Source organism: Neovison vison, chromosome 2, assembly GCF_020171115.1.
Source record: "Neovison vison isolate M4711 chromosome 2, ASM_NN_V1, whole genome shotgun sequence".
Classification (NCBI taxonomy): domain Eukaryota; kingdom Metazoa; phylum Chordata; class Mammalia; order Carnivora; family Mustelidae; genus Neogale; species Neogale vison.
In genome coordinates, this window is record NC_058092.1 from 200,338,246 (window position 1) to 200,353,683 (window position 15,438).

A 15,438-nucleotide genomic window follows, 5' to 3' on the forward strand; every position below is an offset into this window, starting at 1 on the left:
ACATTATCACTAGTTAATTATGAATGACCGATTAATCAACCTAATCTAATATTCCACATTATGTTGATGTTATTAAAGTGCATCATGAAAATGACAGATAGTCTTCATTTGCTTTCTTTGGCCAAATGTGCACTCTGCAGTCATGATGTCAAAAAAAAAAAGTTTGCCAGTTTTAATATTAGAGAGTTAAATAATTAAAAAGAAGGTTTACCTGCACTCTGGCTTCTGTGAGGTTTATTTTCATGGCTAGCTCTTCTCTGGTGAAGACATCAGGATAGTGTGTTTGGGCAAAGACTGCCTCAAGAGCTTCCAGCTAGTAAAAGGGAAAAATATTTACTGGTGAGAGGCTGCGGTGAGGTGAGAGGAAGCAGATGCCTATTTCAAATTTGCGATGAGCAGAAGTTGAGGAAGTAGCTTCACAGATCAAATGGGGGAGGAAGAGGAAGAAGAGAGCTCTTTGAGAAGATCCCACGGAATACAAATTATACCACGGATGACTCAGATGCTAAGACTCGCTAACGCCATCGATATTCAGACATCCGTCGACATCGGTGCTCCCCCAAGAAATGAGAAGTAGAAGAGAAGCACAAATATTTATGTGCTTTTGCATTTAAACAGATTCCTAGGAATCAAAGGCTCTCAGGGTGGCCTTATGAGACAGAGCAATCCACACAGCTTTCCCCAGAGAATGCAGGAGAACAGAAACAACTTGCAGACGCCCTCACTGTGTCAGTCCCACAGAAACTACCAAGAGGTATTTGGGCCACCTTCCTGACTCCTCTAGTTTGCACAGATCTAAGGGAAAGAGCCCAGGTCCAGGAAACACGGTAGGAGGGTCCCCCTTGTAGCCCTTCCATTTATGGATGGCAATACCTTCTACAAGTCAGTCAGTTTCTTGGGCGCCAGTCTTCCCATTTATCTACTGGGATTAAGAATGTCCTGTCTGCATTTCCCAAGGTTCAGATGATATTGCTGGTGTGGAAATGTTCCCCCAAACTACCAACCTAAGGCAAATGTGAGCGATCACTATTGCCCCTTCCCTTCCTATCTGGGATCAGAAGGTCCAAGTCATCTGCCCTCTCCCCAAATAGATTTCTTAACACATACAGTGTGCAAGAAAATGGAAAGATCCAATTTCCATAGTTGGCTTTATTTTAAAAGACAAAAAGAGCTGCTCAAACTCTGATATTTTGGGAGGCAGGACGGAGCTGATTCTCAGAAAGGAAGCGCTGTCATTACCTGCTGAAGAGTAAACGTCGTCCGGTTCCGGCGCTGTTTTCTGCGCAGAAACCCATCATCGAAATCTCCTGGAGAGTGGTTGCCAAAGGGTGCAGTGCCTACTGGGAGTAAACTGAGTCAGCCTGACCAGAGGGCCTCCCTGGCCTCACACCGACCCTGGACACACATGGACACACACGTTCGTTGGGAAGCATCTCCAGGGAGAGTCCTGCCTCTCCCAGAGCATCTTCCTCTGCTGCAGTCCTGGGAGCCCCTCCTTTTCCACTCTCTCATGCTCTCTCCCCCCCAGTAACCTTTGATTTTAGGCCCAACTATGCTTATTTTGTAGGGCAGGTGGCAACCTTCTCCCCCAAGAAGGCCAAATCTGCTTCTTGTGAAATTCTGGGCTCTCGGCCAGGAAACATCACTGGCTTGGGGCAGTGCGTTCCCCTGTCCTTTGACTTCCAGCTGCACCTGCGTCCAGTGTGCCTTGATCCCATCCCCTGCCTCGGATTCTTTCATAGAAACCTCCACATCTCCTGTTTGCTCACCTGTTCGTTTGCTTTCCCTTGTTTCTATAAACAACAAAGCTGAATGGCTGGGGGAGGGAGAGGAAAGAAAATGCCAAGAGCTTTCACTGTACATTTCTCCTAGAACTTCAGGACACAAGGAGGTAAGAAGTTTATAAATGAATATTAATTACTGTTGGTCACAGCTCATCAGCACCATAGTGGATCTGTTATATAGATGTCAATTAACAAGAGGTCTGCACCGAGAAGCTAGTGTCCTGAATTCCAAGTAGACTTAGGCAGGGCCACTCTCAAAGGGCACCCCACCCTCTCTGGCCAGGCTCATAAAGGACCCACTGCTCTCGCTTCCCTGAAAAGAAAGGCATCCTTTCCACCATCCTCCCCAGCAGCCTCCAAAACTGGTATAAAGCCAGAACAGAGTTTGGCCCCAAATGTGCATTCAGGTCATTTTCCTAATATGCACCATTTACTCGACAGTGTGCAATGGCTTCTTAGAAAAACAAATGAGCAAGTTCCCATTAACCAGTGAATGCTGTACCTGCCATGCGCTCTGGTCTCAGAAGGACCGTAGGTTCGGCATTAGGACCTGGCAAGCCACACAGGCAAACTCCCTCAGAAAGACCTCCATCCCAAAGAAGCAGAGTCCTCTGGGCTTTTAAAAATTCTGTTGAATAAGGGGGTCCCTCCTGCTTATTATTCTGCTCTCCACTGCCCCATCTTTTGCCACAATACCCCAGTCTCTCCTGAAGCCTTCCCCTCCAGCTTCTTGTCCAAATTGCACTTTTCTTCAAAACCCTAGTTACAAAGATTTCTCTCCAGCTCGTTGGCAACTTCAAAGGGATGGCCTCAAAGCAGCCTTATTTCCATTATTTTGCAGGAAACCAAACTGTCTCCCTTTGATTGGTGAGGATGGAATGCAGACTCTGAGATGCTCCAAACATTCTATCTGCCTCACCCTTCTAACTTATACCCGCTGGTCCGAAATTTTTCTACAATGTGTCAATATAATATCTGTAATTGAAACACTGTGAGCCAAATTGAATCCTAAAAAAGGCTGATAGGGCATCAAATTAATAAGAACAAACAGAAAAGAGAAAAAAAATGACAAGAGGCTTTTTACTTTAAAATAAGTAGAATTTTTAAAAAATTAAAAAATAAGTAGAAATGTTGATAGTATGAAAATGTTAAACCCTGCCAATAATTAAACAGAACAATGAACTATTATTTTCAACATTTTAACCAAAAAATAAATAAGTAAATAAGGTACATAATGATACCTAATACAGTTAAGAGTGTAAGAAAATGTGTGTGTCCATTAACCTTCTGTAGGCACATTAATGGCTGCAGCCTTATTAGAGGGTAATTTGACAGGATTCATCAAAGATTTAAGTGCACATATACATATTTAATCTATGAATTAGATAAAGTGTGCCAAAATAAAAAAAAAAGAACATTCCTGGCAACATGATAATAAGAAGAAAAAAACTGGAAACAGCCGAAGTTCCCACCAGTACAACATATAATGGAATATTACACAACTGTTTAAAAGAAATCAGTAGATCTGTGTGTATATATATTGATATGGAATAATTTCCAAAACCTATGTTACAAGGTAAAAAAAGCAAAGTCCTAAAGGACATGGCATATGATCTCAGCAGAAAAAAATGCATAATATATAGAAAGAAAAAGTGTGTTTTTCTTGAAGGAATCACAAGAAACCAAAAATAGGGAATATCTTTAGAAAAAAGGGGGAAAGGAAGGAGGATTTCACTTTTCAATGTGGAGGTCTCTGTTCTATTTGAATTTCCTAAGCAGGTATGGGTAGTACTTTTTAATTCAATATTAGTAAAATTATCTGAGAAGTGAGATGATGAACCATGCTTTGCTTTCTTCTTTATGCCTCTCTAGATTAATAACGAATAAAAATTAAAAAGCTCCTGGGCTGAAGGAGATGTCATATTCCAAAGGGCTGTTCTCAGCCTTTCCATGTGCAGCAGACCACCTCCTCCTCGGCACCACTAAACTGATACAAAACAACAACAACAGCAACAAAAAAAACCCTTTCTGCAAAACTAGCTCAGAAACACATTTGCAGAGGGATAAAAAGGTTCGTAAAGATCCATCTCCTTCTCTTCTGGTCCTAGCGCTCAGAATCAGCACTGAGGGAGGAAGGTGCCTGGGGTGTGGGAAGGAAAGGTGGGCAGCCAACAGCTCAGTGCCCTGGGACCATGATCAGCCAAGCCAGGACTCATCCTAAGTGACTTCTGCAAACCCACCCTGCAAACAGGCTTTTCCCCTAAGTTATCTAAGCAGCCCACCACCTGCTAAATATTCACTTCTTGGCCTCGCCCCAGCCCTTTAACCTAAAGAGCGGGCTATGTCGTACCCATCAGTCCAAACCCTGGGTTCAGAAGCACAGAGATGGTGTGTCCTCCACATATGCAAAGGTCCCTCTGGGCCTGGGGTGCCTCATAAAACGGGGCAGCATGGGTCCTTCAAGATTAAAGGAGGTGAAGTGCAGGCAAATACCTGGTCTTGCCTTCTTCAGAATGCTGACTGAGCTAGTAGGGCTTAAACACGGATCCTTAGCCTCCTTTAGAAAATTCTACTGAACTCTTAAAAGCTTCCATGGTTAAGACAAAAACAAACTTCCTGAGATCCCTGGGCATGCTGGCCAGCCGAGGCTCAGCGACTACTCCCGGTAAATGGAGACAAGGTGGACAGTGCCTCACCGCCTTTGCCCCCCACATGCCTCCCTCAATTTCCTGGCCTCCCAAATTCTCCCACCCCACAAATAAATCAAAGGAGTAGGTTATCAAAGCCGAGTCCTGGTATGGCTCCCAGGTATAAAAGTTCTAATATCCCACTGCTGAGATGCCTGCTCTGAGGAAGATGCTATTAAAAGTCCGGAAGGTGTGGTTTTGCATTTGTCTGATGCGTGCGTATGCAAGGGGTCCCTCCAGGTCCTGGGGTGGGGGAGACCAGAGAGCCAAGCTGTCCCCTTCTCACAAACCTACTCCCCCCTAACAATCCAGTGCCAACACCACATGAGGGATCTTGAGGCAAAAATGCCTTCTAAGGCCTGGGGACCCTCAAAGTCTCAAACCCTGGCCATGGGGCTTCCCCTGGGAGCGGGGAGTGGTTGGCCACTGGGCTCAAGAAACCCAGTGAGTCACAGGGGAGGAGCCAGGCCAGGGCACTTGGGGGTGGTGGTGGGCAGGGCCACCTAGTTCCAGAGGGCAGTGGTGGCCCAGAACAGATGTTAAAGCTTTCCTGAGCAGGACAGCTCCGTCCTCCAAGCCAGAGCAGTCTAGTCATGGGTCCTTCATAGTTCATGGTTGGTGACAGGACGACGAGGCCCAACTCCCTAGTCCACCTTGGCTTTTCTGGATGTTTGCAAAACACCGTGAAAGATTGATGCGGCCCCCAGGGCGGGGGAGACCCGATTAGAGGCGTGACACCAGCATCTGTGCTGGGAGGACCCGGCGGGTCCCTGCTGTGAAAATAGCCTGGGGCCAACCGGCCCAGGCGGGGAGGGAGGTGGGAGGCAGGTGGCGACAGGGCGGAAGGCTGGAGTGGGATGTAGGAAAGAGGCCACGGGCACCCGTCCACTGCCCCGCGGCTGCAACCCTCGCGGAGCGGGAACCCAACCATCCACCCGCCACGCAGCCGCCCGGGAGCTTTCTGGCCAGCGCCGGTCGGTTCGGAGCAGCCCCAGGCGCGGCGCTTACTCACCCTCTAGCTGCGGCGGACAGTGGAAATAAAACATCGCCGACGGCCGGGTCAGCTGGACGGCCGGGCCTGGGGAGGGTGCCCGCTAGACCGACAAGGCGCGCGTAGCTCCGGCCTGACTGCAAAACAAACAGCGATTAGAGTCTAAGTCTCCCTCTGCCCGCGCCCCAGACTGGCCCTAGTGAGCACTGGGCGCCCTCCTCCCGGAAGCCACCCTCCCCCCAATGCCTTAAACCCACTGTGGGGACTGGAGGCGACAGGGCAACGCCGTCTCAAGCCCGGTCCCCGTGGGACAGCCCATCGGTTCGGGTCCACCTCCCAGATAGCGATGCCCCCACCTTGGCCCCAACACCAAACCCGGGCAATCTGGCTCCCCGCTCTCTGGGGTCCCCGCCGCAAGCCCGGCACCCAGGCCGCCGCAGCCGGGTCCAGCGAGCGCGCCAGGCCATCTGTGCGAGCGGCAGCCTGGGGCCGGGAAGGCAGCGGAGCCCGAAGTCCGGGCGCGCTGGGCCGGGTGAGTGGGTCGGGAGCCGTGCGTACCTCGGCGGGCTGCGGACGAGGAAGGCCAGAGCGTGACCGCCTCCGGTCCTCACGCCGGGATCGGCTGGAAGCGGGCGGGGCTCGGCGCGGCTGGCGCCCGCAGGACCAGAAAGTGACTCGGGAAGTGGCCAGATGTCTTGCTGTCTGTCTACAGCGCGCGCCGCCGCTCAGCACTCGCCTTTATAATCTCACGCATAATTGGCCTTAATCTGATTATTTCCAGCGCTGTCTACAGCGAGTAACTTGGATAGGTCTATTGGGCCTTACAAATGGCCCACGTGGTGTAAAAAAAAAATCCATCATTTCTCAGCAAACATCAGAAATGTTTTTCTTCTTTTAAAAGAGGATAGAAACAAACACCATTGCCACCACCCCAAAAAAGGCGTTATTTTTTCAACACGCCACCCACACCCACCCCTCGTCCCATCTGACTCAAACCTTCTCTCTCGGTGAAAGCTTGGATTTGGGCTCGCCCTTGTCAAAGGCCCCGCGTCTCTCGGGCTGCGAATTGACAAAGCGCTGCTAATTGTAGCCAGCGGATGGGTTTTTGGGGGGACTCTGCACACGGCTTCCCTTTCCAGGCGACCGTACAAAAGGAAAGTTTGATTTTGTTCTCAGCAAGGGGTCCCTGAATTTATGTTCGTTTCTCAATGCAAATGATATGCGGTGGGACCCTTCGCAATTACTTTTAAAATGCATCCGAGGCAGACACTCAGCGGAGAGAGACCGCCCTTCCCTCTGCCTGGGTGAAAATTAAACTCTAAAGTACCGGGCTGAAATTTTCAAGTCAGGGGCGCGGGATTGGATCAAATCACATAAACTGCAAAAAAAAGCAAGTCTAATGGCGCATAATTGGTTCTGTAATAGCATTACACCAGGATAATAGCCCGTTACGGCCCCCTGCACTATTAAGTGCTTCCCTGGCGGAAAGCCTTTATGATATTAAAGGGGGAATATAATGATATTTTGGTTATTAAATGCGTGTAATTAATTTATGCACCACTGAAAATAAAGTTGGTATTATGACCCACTCAAGATGCATCAGAAGATGCAAGTCAGACAACTGTTGATAAGTTCTGGTGTCTGTGTTCCGTCTAGACTGCTGATTTTATTTTGGGACGATGGCTTCTTGGACAGACTGCATAAATTGAATATTTTATAAACATTCTAATGCTGCGTTCGGGAGCCCTGGCGAGGCGGTGGGTCGGGTCCCTGCACCGCCTGGGATCCAGCCTTGATCTTAAAGACACAGCGTGTTGGAAACAAAAGGCCTGGTGGGCCCACACGTGGACACCGCCGCTGGCGAGGCTTGTGGAGCTGAAAGGCAGAGTGCCTCAGAACTGGGCGGCCGATGGACAGCCCTCCCGAAACCAGTGAGAGGAAGACGGGGCACTTCTCCAGCAGAGGCAAGTTTGGGCCCGGGGCACTTCAGCTGTCCTTCCTGGGCTCAGCCAGCCCCGCGCGAGGAGTCGGCGGCGACATAGGGAAGAAACCGCTGGAAACTCTGGCTCAGTTCAAGGCGGAGAGAGCCCGCACTGCCAGTTCCGCCAGGGTCACCGACTCCGCCAGTCCAGGCGGCGAGCCCCGGGGAACACGCCTGCAGGTCTAGGAGGCCGGTGCGGTATCAGGAGGGGCTGGTCGGGCAGCAGAGAGCGCCGTTTCCACTTCATCCAGAGAGAGCTGGAGCCCCAAGTGCGGACCCTGTGTCAACCCAGGCCAAGAGGCTCCGCGCGCTATCTGTGTCCCTCCCTGTGTCACTCAGAGGACCCTATCCTCTGGAGCTATTTCAAAGAGCCTGAGGCTACCCTGGCATGCCCGGGTCTGCCAAATCTCCCTCAGGTTCCCATCTGCCCTAGGCGGCAGCTCCCCGCCTGCGCACCCTGTGCGCTCCAAGAGCGGGTGCTCGTCAGGCAAATTGAGGAAGGTATCCCGGAGGGCTTGGCCAAGATGCTCCAGTCGCACCTGGGTATCTGTGCGGGAACCCGCAGCACCAGGCGCCCGGGGCGCCGCATTGGCCCCCAAAGCTAAAGAAGTCCAAGCCCCAGTCTCAGCTCTCCATCCCTCACATCCGCCGGAGCAGATGCCCAACAAGTCTCAGAGATGTCCCGGAAACTGGACACGCTCATCCTGGATCTACGGGCAGCACATTCCCCGCGCCTACGGACCAGTCAGAACCCTGGACAGCGGCACCGGACCCTCCAGGGCGGCGGAGGGAAAAGAGGCGGGTCCCCAAGGCCCCGGGGGCTCTGGGCTACGCAGCAGTGGGACCCGCCCTGCCGGATCCCAGGCTTCGGGGGACTGATCCCAATCCTGTCCTGAGTCAAACCTGAGGAAGTTAACTTGGGACGCGCTCACCGCGCTCAGAGAAGGACCGAACTCTGGGCGCCGCAGCCCCACGCGCTGCTCCTGCCCCGCGGCTCCAGCCGGGAAGGAGCCGGCCGCGGGTCGCCGCCTGACCCTAGCCTTACGAGCGTCCCCAACGCGAGCCTGGCCGTCGTCCCCCTGGAGGGACAACTAGCCAGGCTGCGGGAAAACACCCACCTCGCGCGGGACTTGTAGTCAGCTCAGGACCGTCCGCCTCGCCTCGCCCAACTTCCCTCTGCTGAGCCACGAGACCGGCTCCTTTCTGTTGGCAAAACAGCGAATAAACAAACAGCCAAGCAAGGTAGAAACGAAAGCCTACTGCAAACTTTGATGACGCGACCCCCCTTTTTGATTCCGATTGTCTCCGACACTCGGCCTCCAAAGGTGACTAATATGTATTCGCTACGGTCCCCCTCCCCCACCAAAAAGGGCGTTTGAAACGAAAAGGTTATTTTTCCTTAATTCTTGTGCGGTAAAATGTATTTTTCAATTAACCAAATTCACCGATCTGTCCCGCTTGGACACTCTGATGATTTACAACCTAAAAGTGTACTTTCTTTATCTAAAGACCAAGGTGACTGCTTTTAATTTTCTCTAACCTCTTTACACTTGATGTTCACCAGACTCATAATGTTAATTGGCTTCATATACGGATCATCAGTTTAATGAAGAAATAAATCCTGTGTTGCTTTATGTTTTAACAGTGATTGCTTTAATGAGGAATGTGACGTGTCCCAAAATCAAAGCTGCAGGAGACATTAGATGGGGCTTCTATTAGGACGGAAATGCTTATTTAAAGTTAAAACCACGGGTCATATTTCAACAGATTCTTACACTGCTGGCCCTCCCCACCCCCACCTGGGTTGCTTCCAGCCTCTGGAAGGAGACAGTTCTGTGGTTGGTCTTCAACGCTCCTTCTTCTCACTATTTAATTCACAACAGCCACAGAGTCTCCCTTCCTTCTGAGTCATTTTCTGGTTACTAAACAGGCAAGCTACTCCTGTCCAGCAGAGCACAGAGAAGCCAGAATAGGGTGGATTGCTCAGCTTTGAAGGTTGTTCACTTTTTAAAAAATAAAACAAAGTGGGAAGAGAGTGTCACACACTCCCTAAGATCTGTGTGCAGATGTGGTTTCCGCACCCCTCTTCCCAGTGCGTCTCTACCACTGAAAATTCAAGCCTCCACTCCTAAAAGCAGACAGCTCCCCTTTAGGCCGAGTGGGCTGCTGCTGACCCACTGCCCCCTGAAAATGTCTGCAGGGGATGTGCTTGGCTCCCGCCTGGGTGATGGAAATTTTACATCTTTACATCAATTAATAGCAGAGTAAATCTGCTTTCTCTAATGGGTGTTTGATTTTTCTAATTTTAAGCTTGTTCTGTGAAGGGAAAACTGTCATCTCAAAAATACTAAGAGCAGCAATAAAATGTTAGAAATTGGAGTATCTATACCTGAAAGCCCTAAATTGTCTTTCAGTTCAATTATGAGTTATTTTAAATTGATTCCTGAAAAGAATCCCAAATCCTTAGAAAATGCAGAGATTTGAGACTCCAGGTTATGTCTCAACCATCACACATGGTACTCATTTCTTACCATTGTTCTGTTTTGGGGAAACTGGAGAAACACTTCAAGATGTCACTGTCAACATCTTTTGAGCTGGATATATGAACATATGTTGGATTTGACATCTCAGTTATGCTCAGAAGAGATTTTCCCCAACCTTCCTTTTAAATTTGGTTTAGCAGAAACAATCTCAGTAAACATGGTTTAAAACCATAACAATATCTCTATTTTCAGGGAGGGGGTAAAAAACCACACTGAATTCCTAATTATGTGATTTGGAAGGATCTGGGTGATTTGTAATGTTGTTTTATTATTAAATTTTTTTAAAGCCTCCCTGGTGTAATCCCCAGTGGTCACCCAGCTCTCCCAAGGCAGAACATGAAGCGTAAGCGTGCTCCGTATGGACATCACATATTCTCTACTTGTCAGCTAATCTATTGTCATTTTATAGTTTTGGAAATTGCCAAGAACACTTGAGTTAGCTAAACATGATAGGATATGTGGGGGGGAGGGGGGAAAAACAGCAGCTAATTGAAATTCCAGATGAATAGGGAACTATGAACAGAAAAAATATACATACAACAAGAGATAGATATGCATTTATTATCTTGGAAATTTCCTATCATTCATTAGTTTTACTGTCATGTAAAAGTAATAGCAACCACTAAGATGCAAGCCAACTTCCAATAGCTTCATCCACAATGACCACAGGACCAAGCATATTCCCATGTGGTTCCAGGGAGCCTTTCTGCTCAGCTCAAAGCAGTCTAATCCTCCCAGGGTAACAAAGCACCATACCTGACTCAACCCCAACACCTACGGGGTCCCTGCAGAGTCCTGCATACTAGCTTCATAAACAGGGCACACTTGAGAAGGCCGCTCATTCTTGCAGGAACTCCGTGACCTCCTCTGAGAAAGGACTTGGAAAATGTCTACATCAAGTGCTGGTGAGGGGGTTCAAAACAGCACTAGACGATGTTCAGGACAGTGAAACTATCCTGAGTGATGCTGTGGCAGTGGGTACATGCTATTATACTTTTGTCAAAACTCATCGAATGGACAACACCAGCAAGGAAACCTAATATAGACTAAGGCTCTGGACGATTATGACATGTCAATACACAGCTCTGGTGAGGGGTGTTGATAGTTGGGAGGCTGTGCACCTGTAGGACAAGGAATAGATGGGAACTCTCTATAATTTCCACTCACTTTGGCTGTACATTGAAAACTGCTCCAAAAAATAAAGTCTATTTTTTTAAATAAAAGGAAAAAAAGACAGTGCTGAAAACAATGCCCACCACGTAGTAAGCACTCAGTAAACACGAGCTATGATGGTTCTACTATCATTATTATTATTGCCCTGGCACTCCTTATACCTAGCAGGGGACATGTGCATGGAGAGGGACACGCCGGTGCTGCTTTAAGTACTAATAGATGGCACATGCCTTCTCTGGCTGTCTCCAGGATGAGTCCACGTTGGGCCAAAAGGCACCACCCTGGGGAGAGCTTCTCTGCAGCTCCCCTTCCTACCTACCTAGCAGTCGGCCACACTTGCTTCCTTGTATTTTTTCCTTCTTCCTTCCTCATTGTCAGATTTGTTGAGTTGCACTCAGTACAAAGCTATTTGACTAGAAAACTTAAGCCAAGGGCCTAACTGGATCAAGGGTATTTTCTTTGGCCAACAGAAATTTTTTTAGAAATTCCAGTGGAGGGCGCCTGGGTAGCTAAGTGGGTTAAGCCTCTGCCTTTGGCTCAGGTCATGGTCTCAGGGTTCTGGGATCAAGCCCCACATCAGGCTCTCTGTTCGGTGGGACGCCTGTTTCCCCCTCTCCCTCTGCCTGCCTCTCTGCCTATTTGTGATCTCTATCTGTCAAATAAATAAATAAATAAATCTTTAAAAAAAAAAAAAGAAAAGAAAAGAAATTCCAGTGGATTGCCTTAGACTAAACATGTCAACCCTACTTAGCCACAATCCCTACTCTTCCACATGTCCTCCATGTCACTTTTTGCGTTTGTGTGACCCACCTGGTTCCTGTAGGCATCTGACTTTCTTACTTCTCACATAAATTCTGCATGAGTCTATCATGATTTTCAGACTGATGATGACTTCTTGTTGAGTGTTCGGATGGGAGGGGACACAAAGTCCGTAGCCTCTTGAGTTCCAGAGTTTAATTCAGTACAATTCAGCAAGCCTATATCTAGCATTTATTCTGTGCTAGGCGCAGACAACACAGACAGGAACTTTTGGGGCCTTGGGAGCCAGCCCCCAGAGATTCTGGCTAGGAAAGGAGATAAGATAGCAGGAAGAAAGGAATCTGACACTATATGGTACCACAGGAAAAGCCACTGGATTCCCTGGGCCCTCTTTCCCCTGCCTTAGAAACCTTTCTGGAAGGGCAGCTCTCAGAATACAGGTTACCCCCTAACCCTAAACCTAACCCTCACTGGGGGAAGGATCCTCACATTCATGTATCCTCATGCAGCTTCGGATGGAGAAGTGCCCTCCTTCCCCCAAGGCCCACAGATAATCTCCCCTCTGTCCTCAGGGGACCCAGAAGTCTTGGCAAACCTCAGCATCAGCCTCCAGCTCCCTGCTTCTCAGTTCCAGCTGCAGTGAGAACCCTGGGGGACTGGATCACACATCTGTCTGGGATATGTCCTACAGGTGCACCTACAGTTTCAATTTTTAAGATCCCAACATCCAAGACTATTTTGATGGATCTCCTGGAGTTCCTGGCTTGGAGCAAAATCATTTAATAAACATTTGGTTGGTAAGCCTAGCTGACTATTATTAAAAATGTAATAATGAATTGCAAACAAGAAAATGAAACCAATCCAGGGAAATCTCAAATAAGATCCAGCCAAAAATAGAAGAACGATCTCAGTCTCCAAGTCTACATTATCTCACCAATAAACCTAGGAAAAATAACTTTCAAGGTCAGCTCTTTGGTGCAAAACAATTCCCCATAAGAATGAATAACAGAGCTGTAGAAGAAGAGTGGGAGCAGAGCATGAACAACGTGCAGGTAGCAACCAGCAGAAACACGACTGGAGGCCACCCTCCCAGCCCAAGCACCAGCGCTGGTCGCTACATTCTCTTTAAAAAGACAGGCTTCTCTTGAAACAAAACACACAGTCAACTGCCATGCTAAGCGCTCAAAAAATGTGCAGAATGTAATTCTGTAGCGTAATATCAAAGATATGAAATAAGTTAGCTATATGAATGATTAGTAAACACAATGAAAACCTTCCAGTTTCTGAAAGATTTGAATTATGTAAACATCTCCAGTGGGAGGGGAGTGGGTTTTTGATCAGGTGGACCGGGTGTCAAATCTGGCTTCTTCCTAAGTCCCTCTTTCCTCATCTACAAAGTGGGATTGACCGGGTCTACCCTGCAGTTAATTTGTCCCAGCCATCTGTAGCTTCTTCTCCACTTTCCACCACCCACACACACAAAGTAAGTACCTCATAATTGTGACTTCCCTGTGATACCTTTGCAAACCTGGATTCGTCGGACCCTACCTCTTCCCTTCGACCAGCCCACTCCTACCCACGATCAGAACCCATGCCTCCAGGATGCTGGTCCCCCAACATGCCCGCCCCACTGTTCCATCTGTGCTCTCTGGTTCTCTCTTCGTGACTTGGTTTGCCATCACCTTGCCTAGCACAGCCAGGCCATGTGTATACAAGCTGGTGCACTTCTCTGCACACACTAATGAGGTACTCACTGCCTCCCTTTTCTCTTGCCGGCCTCAGTTTCATCCAACTGCAGGCTCTCAGGGTATATTTCAATCCCAACATAAATATTTATTGAATAAAATTGACCGATGTCTGAGCAAGGCTGGTGCCGGCAGTTTCCACCTCTCAGCCTCGGGACCAGTGTAGCCCACAGCGCCCCGCAGACCAACCAGGTAAGGGGCCAAGCTCAGCACCACACACTGAGACACACTAGGAGCCTTCCTTATTTACCTGTCTAGACACTCATTTCTTCATTCATCCCACGAATAACTGTAGAGCACCAGTTTTGTGCCAAGTAGCCTTCAGGGAAGGCACCTGAAAACAAGACCCCAGAGACCTAGGAGATTAGCATGTCAGCAAAGCCTCTCATAAGCCCTATAGCAGAGCTTGCCAAAGCCAGGTCTCCAGGAGACAGGCTGCACCCCTGAAAAGGGACCCCAGGTGCCCACAACTGCCCGCACCATCTCCAGCAGCTCAGTCCAGAAAGTCCCAGCCAGGAGGAATGAGCTCAGGCAGCTGCAGAAGGGCAACTGGTGCAGAGACGGACAGGCGTCCCCTTTGCTGGGAAGGTGGTGGTCCCCAGTACAGCTCTTCACCTCCCAGTGTCCCTCCTATAGCCCGAACATTCCTGTTCTCCTCCAACAGATGCTCACTGAAATCCATGCTTGTGTCAGCCTGATGCTAGGAATGAGAGAAAATAAATGTCTTTTCTTTCACCATTCTTAAAAACTTTTAATATGATGTATGTGGTGGTGGTGGTCGCTGTTTTATTTGCTAATATAGTAATAGTAATATAGTAATCAAGTAGATGCCGTGAAGGTAGAGAGCAGGTCAGTGTGGGTTCGTCATGATATCCTAAGCACTTAGCCCAATGCCTGGCACCCCGCAGACAGGCAGGAAAGATCTGTTGGGTGCATAAATGAATAAGGCAAGATCTTCGGGCTCAAGTCTAGAGGGCAGAGACATGAACAGACGTTTGGCGATCAATGCCTCTCCCTGCAGTGCAGTCTTATGTCCTTCGATGCTCTCCGGGACAAGTCGGAGCATAAATAAGTACATGAGTCAAGAGCCAATCAATCGTCTCTTCTCTCTCGTATCTCTTACCAGATGATGCTGCAAACCTCTCAGCAGTCCCAGCGGTCACCTCCAAGGTGGTCAGGAGTGGCTCACAGTTTGCAGGGCAAAGCGGATGCCTTGTCCAGTCTTGCAGAAGCGGCTACGACGGTATGGGAGCGCTCTCCTAGGCTGTGTTGCCAACCTTCACTCACACCCCTGCTGCTAGAGCCTTCCGTCTCCCCACCATGCAGCCTGAGGTAGTAGAAGGGACATGGCATTCTGTGTCCAAAATCCCTGCCGCTACTTTCCAGCTCTGGAGTCACCTGAACTTTTTGAACATGTTCTCATCTGCAAAAGAAAATGATTCCCATCGCAGAAGAAGCCATTTATGAAGGGGTAAAGCGCCTTGTGAATGTGGTGATGGCAGCACACACGGTCTCCCTCTCATTAAGCTAAAGGGGGGGGGGAGCGAGTCACAACCTTCTCTCCTGCTCTTCTGCCAAGATCCCAGCATGACTTTGCCCCCGCCTCCTGCCCCCCACCCCAAGTCCTGCCTCCCCCTGGCAATACCGAGGCTGAACCCTGCCCTGTGCAAGGAAAGGATGCCTACCTCCTCCTCCCTCAGCTGCAATGAGTGGTGTGGTGGGGGAGATGGAAATAGAGAATGAGTTTAGGGGAGGGAAACCCTGGTGTCTTACAT

The 15,438-nt window shown here is 49.0% G+C and overlaps 1 protein-coding gene across 1 annotated transcript in view; it reads right to left on the reverse strand.

The window, feature by feature from the left end:
* The window catches only part of DRGX (dorsal root ganglia homeobox), a 28,666-nt gene extending 23,149 nt beyond the window's left edge, over positions 1–5,517 (reverse strand). The window contains exons 1-3 of the mRNA XM_044236609.1: positions 5,484–5,517; positions 1,240–1,337; positions 212–313 (exon numbers count right to left, since the gene is read on the reverse strand). Of these exons, the coding sequence (XP_044092544.1) occupies positions 212–313; positions 1,240–1,337; positions 5,484–5,517 (234 nt within the window). The remainder of the gene's footprint in view (positions 1–211; positions 314–1,239; positions 1,338–5,483) is intronic.
* Between the last annotated feature and the right edge of the window lie 9,921 nt (positions 5,518–15,438).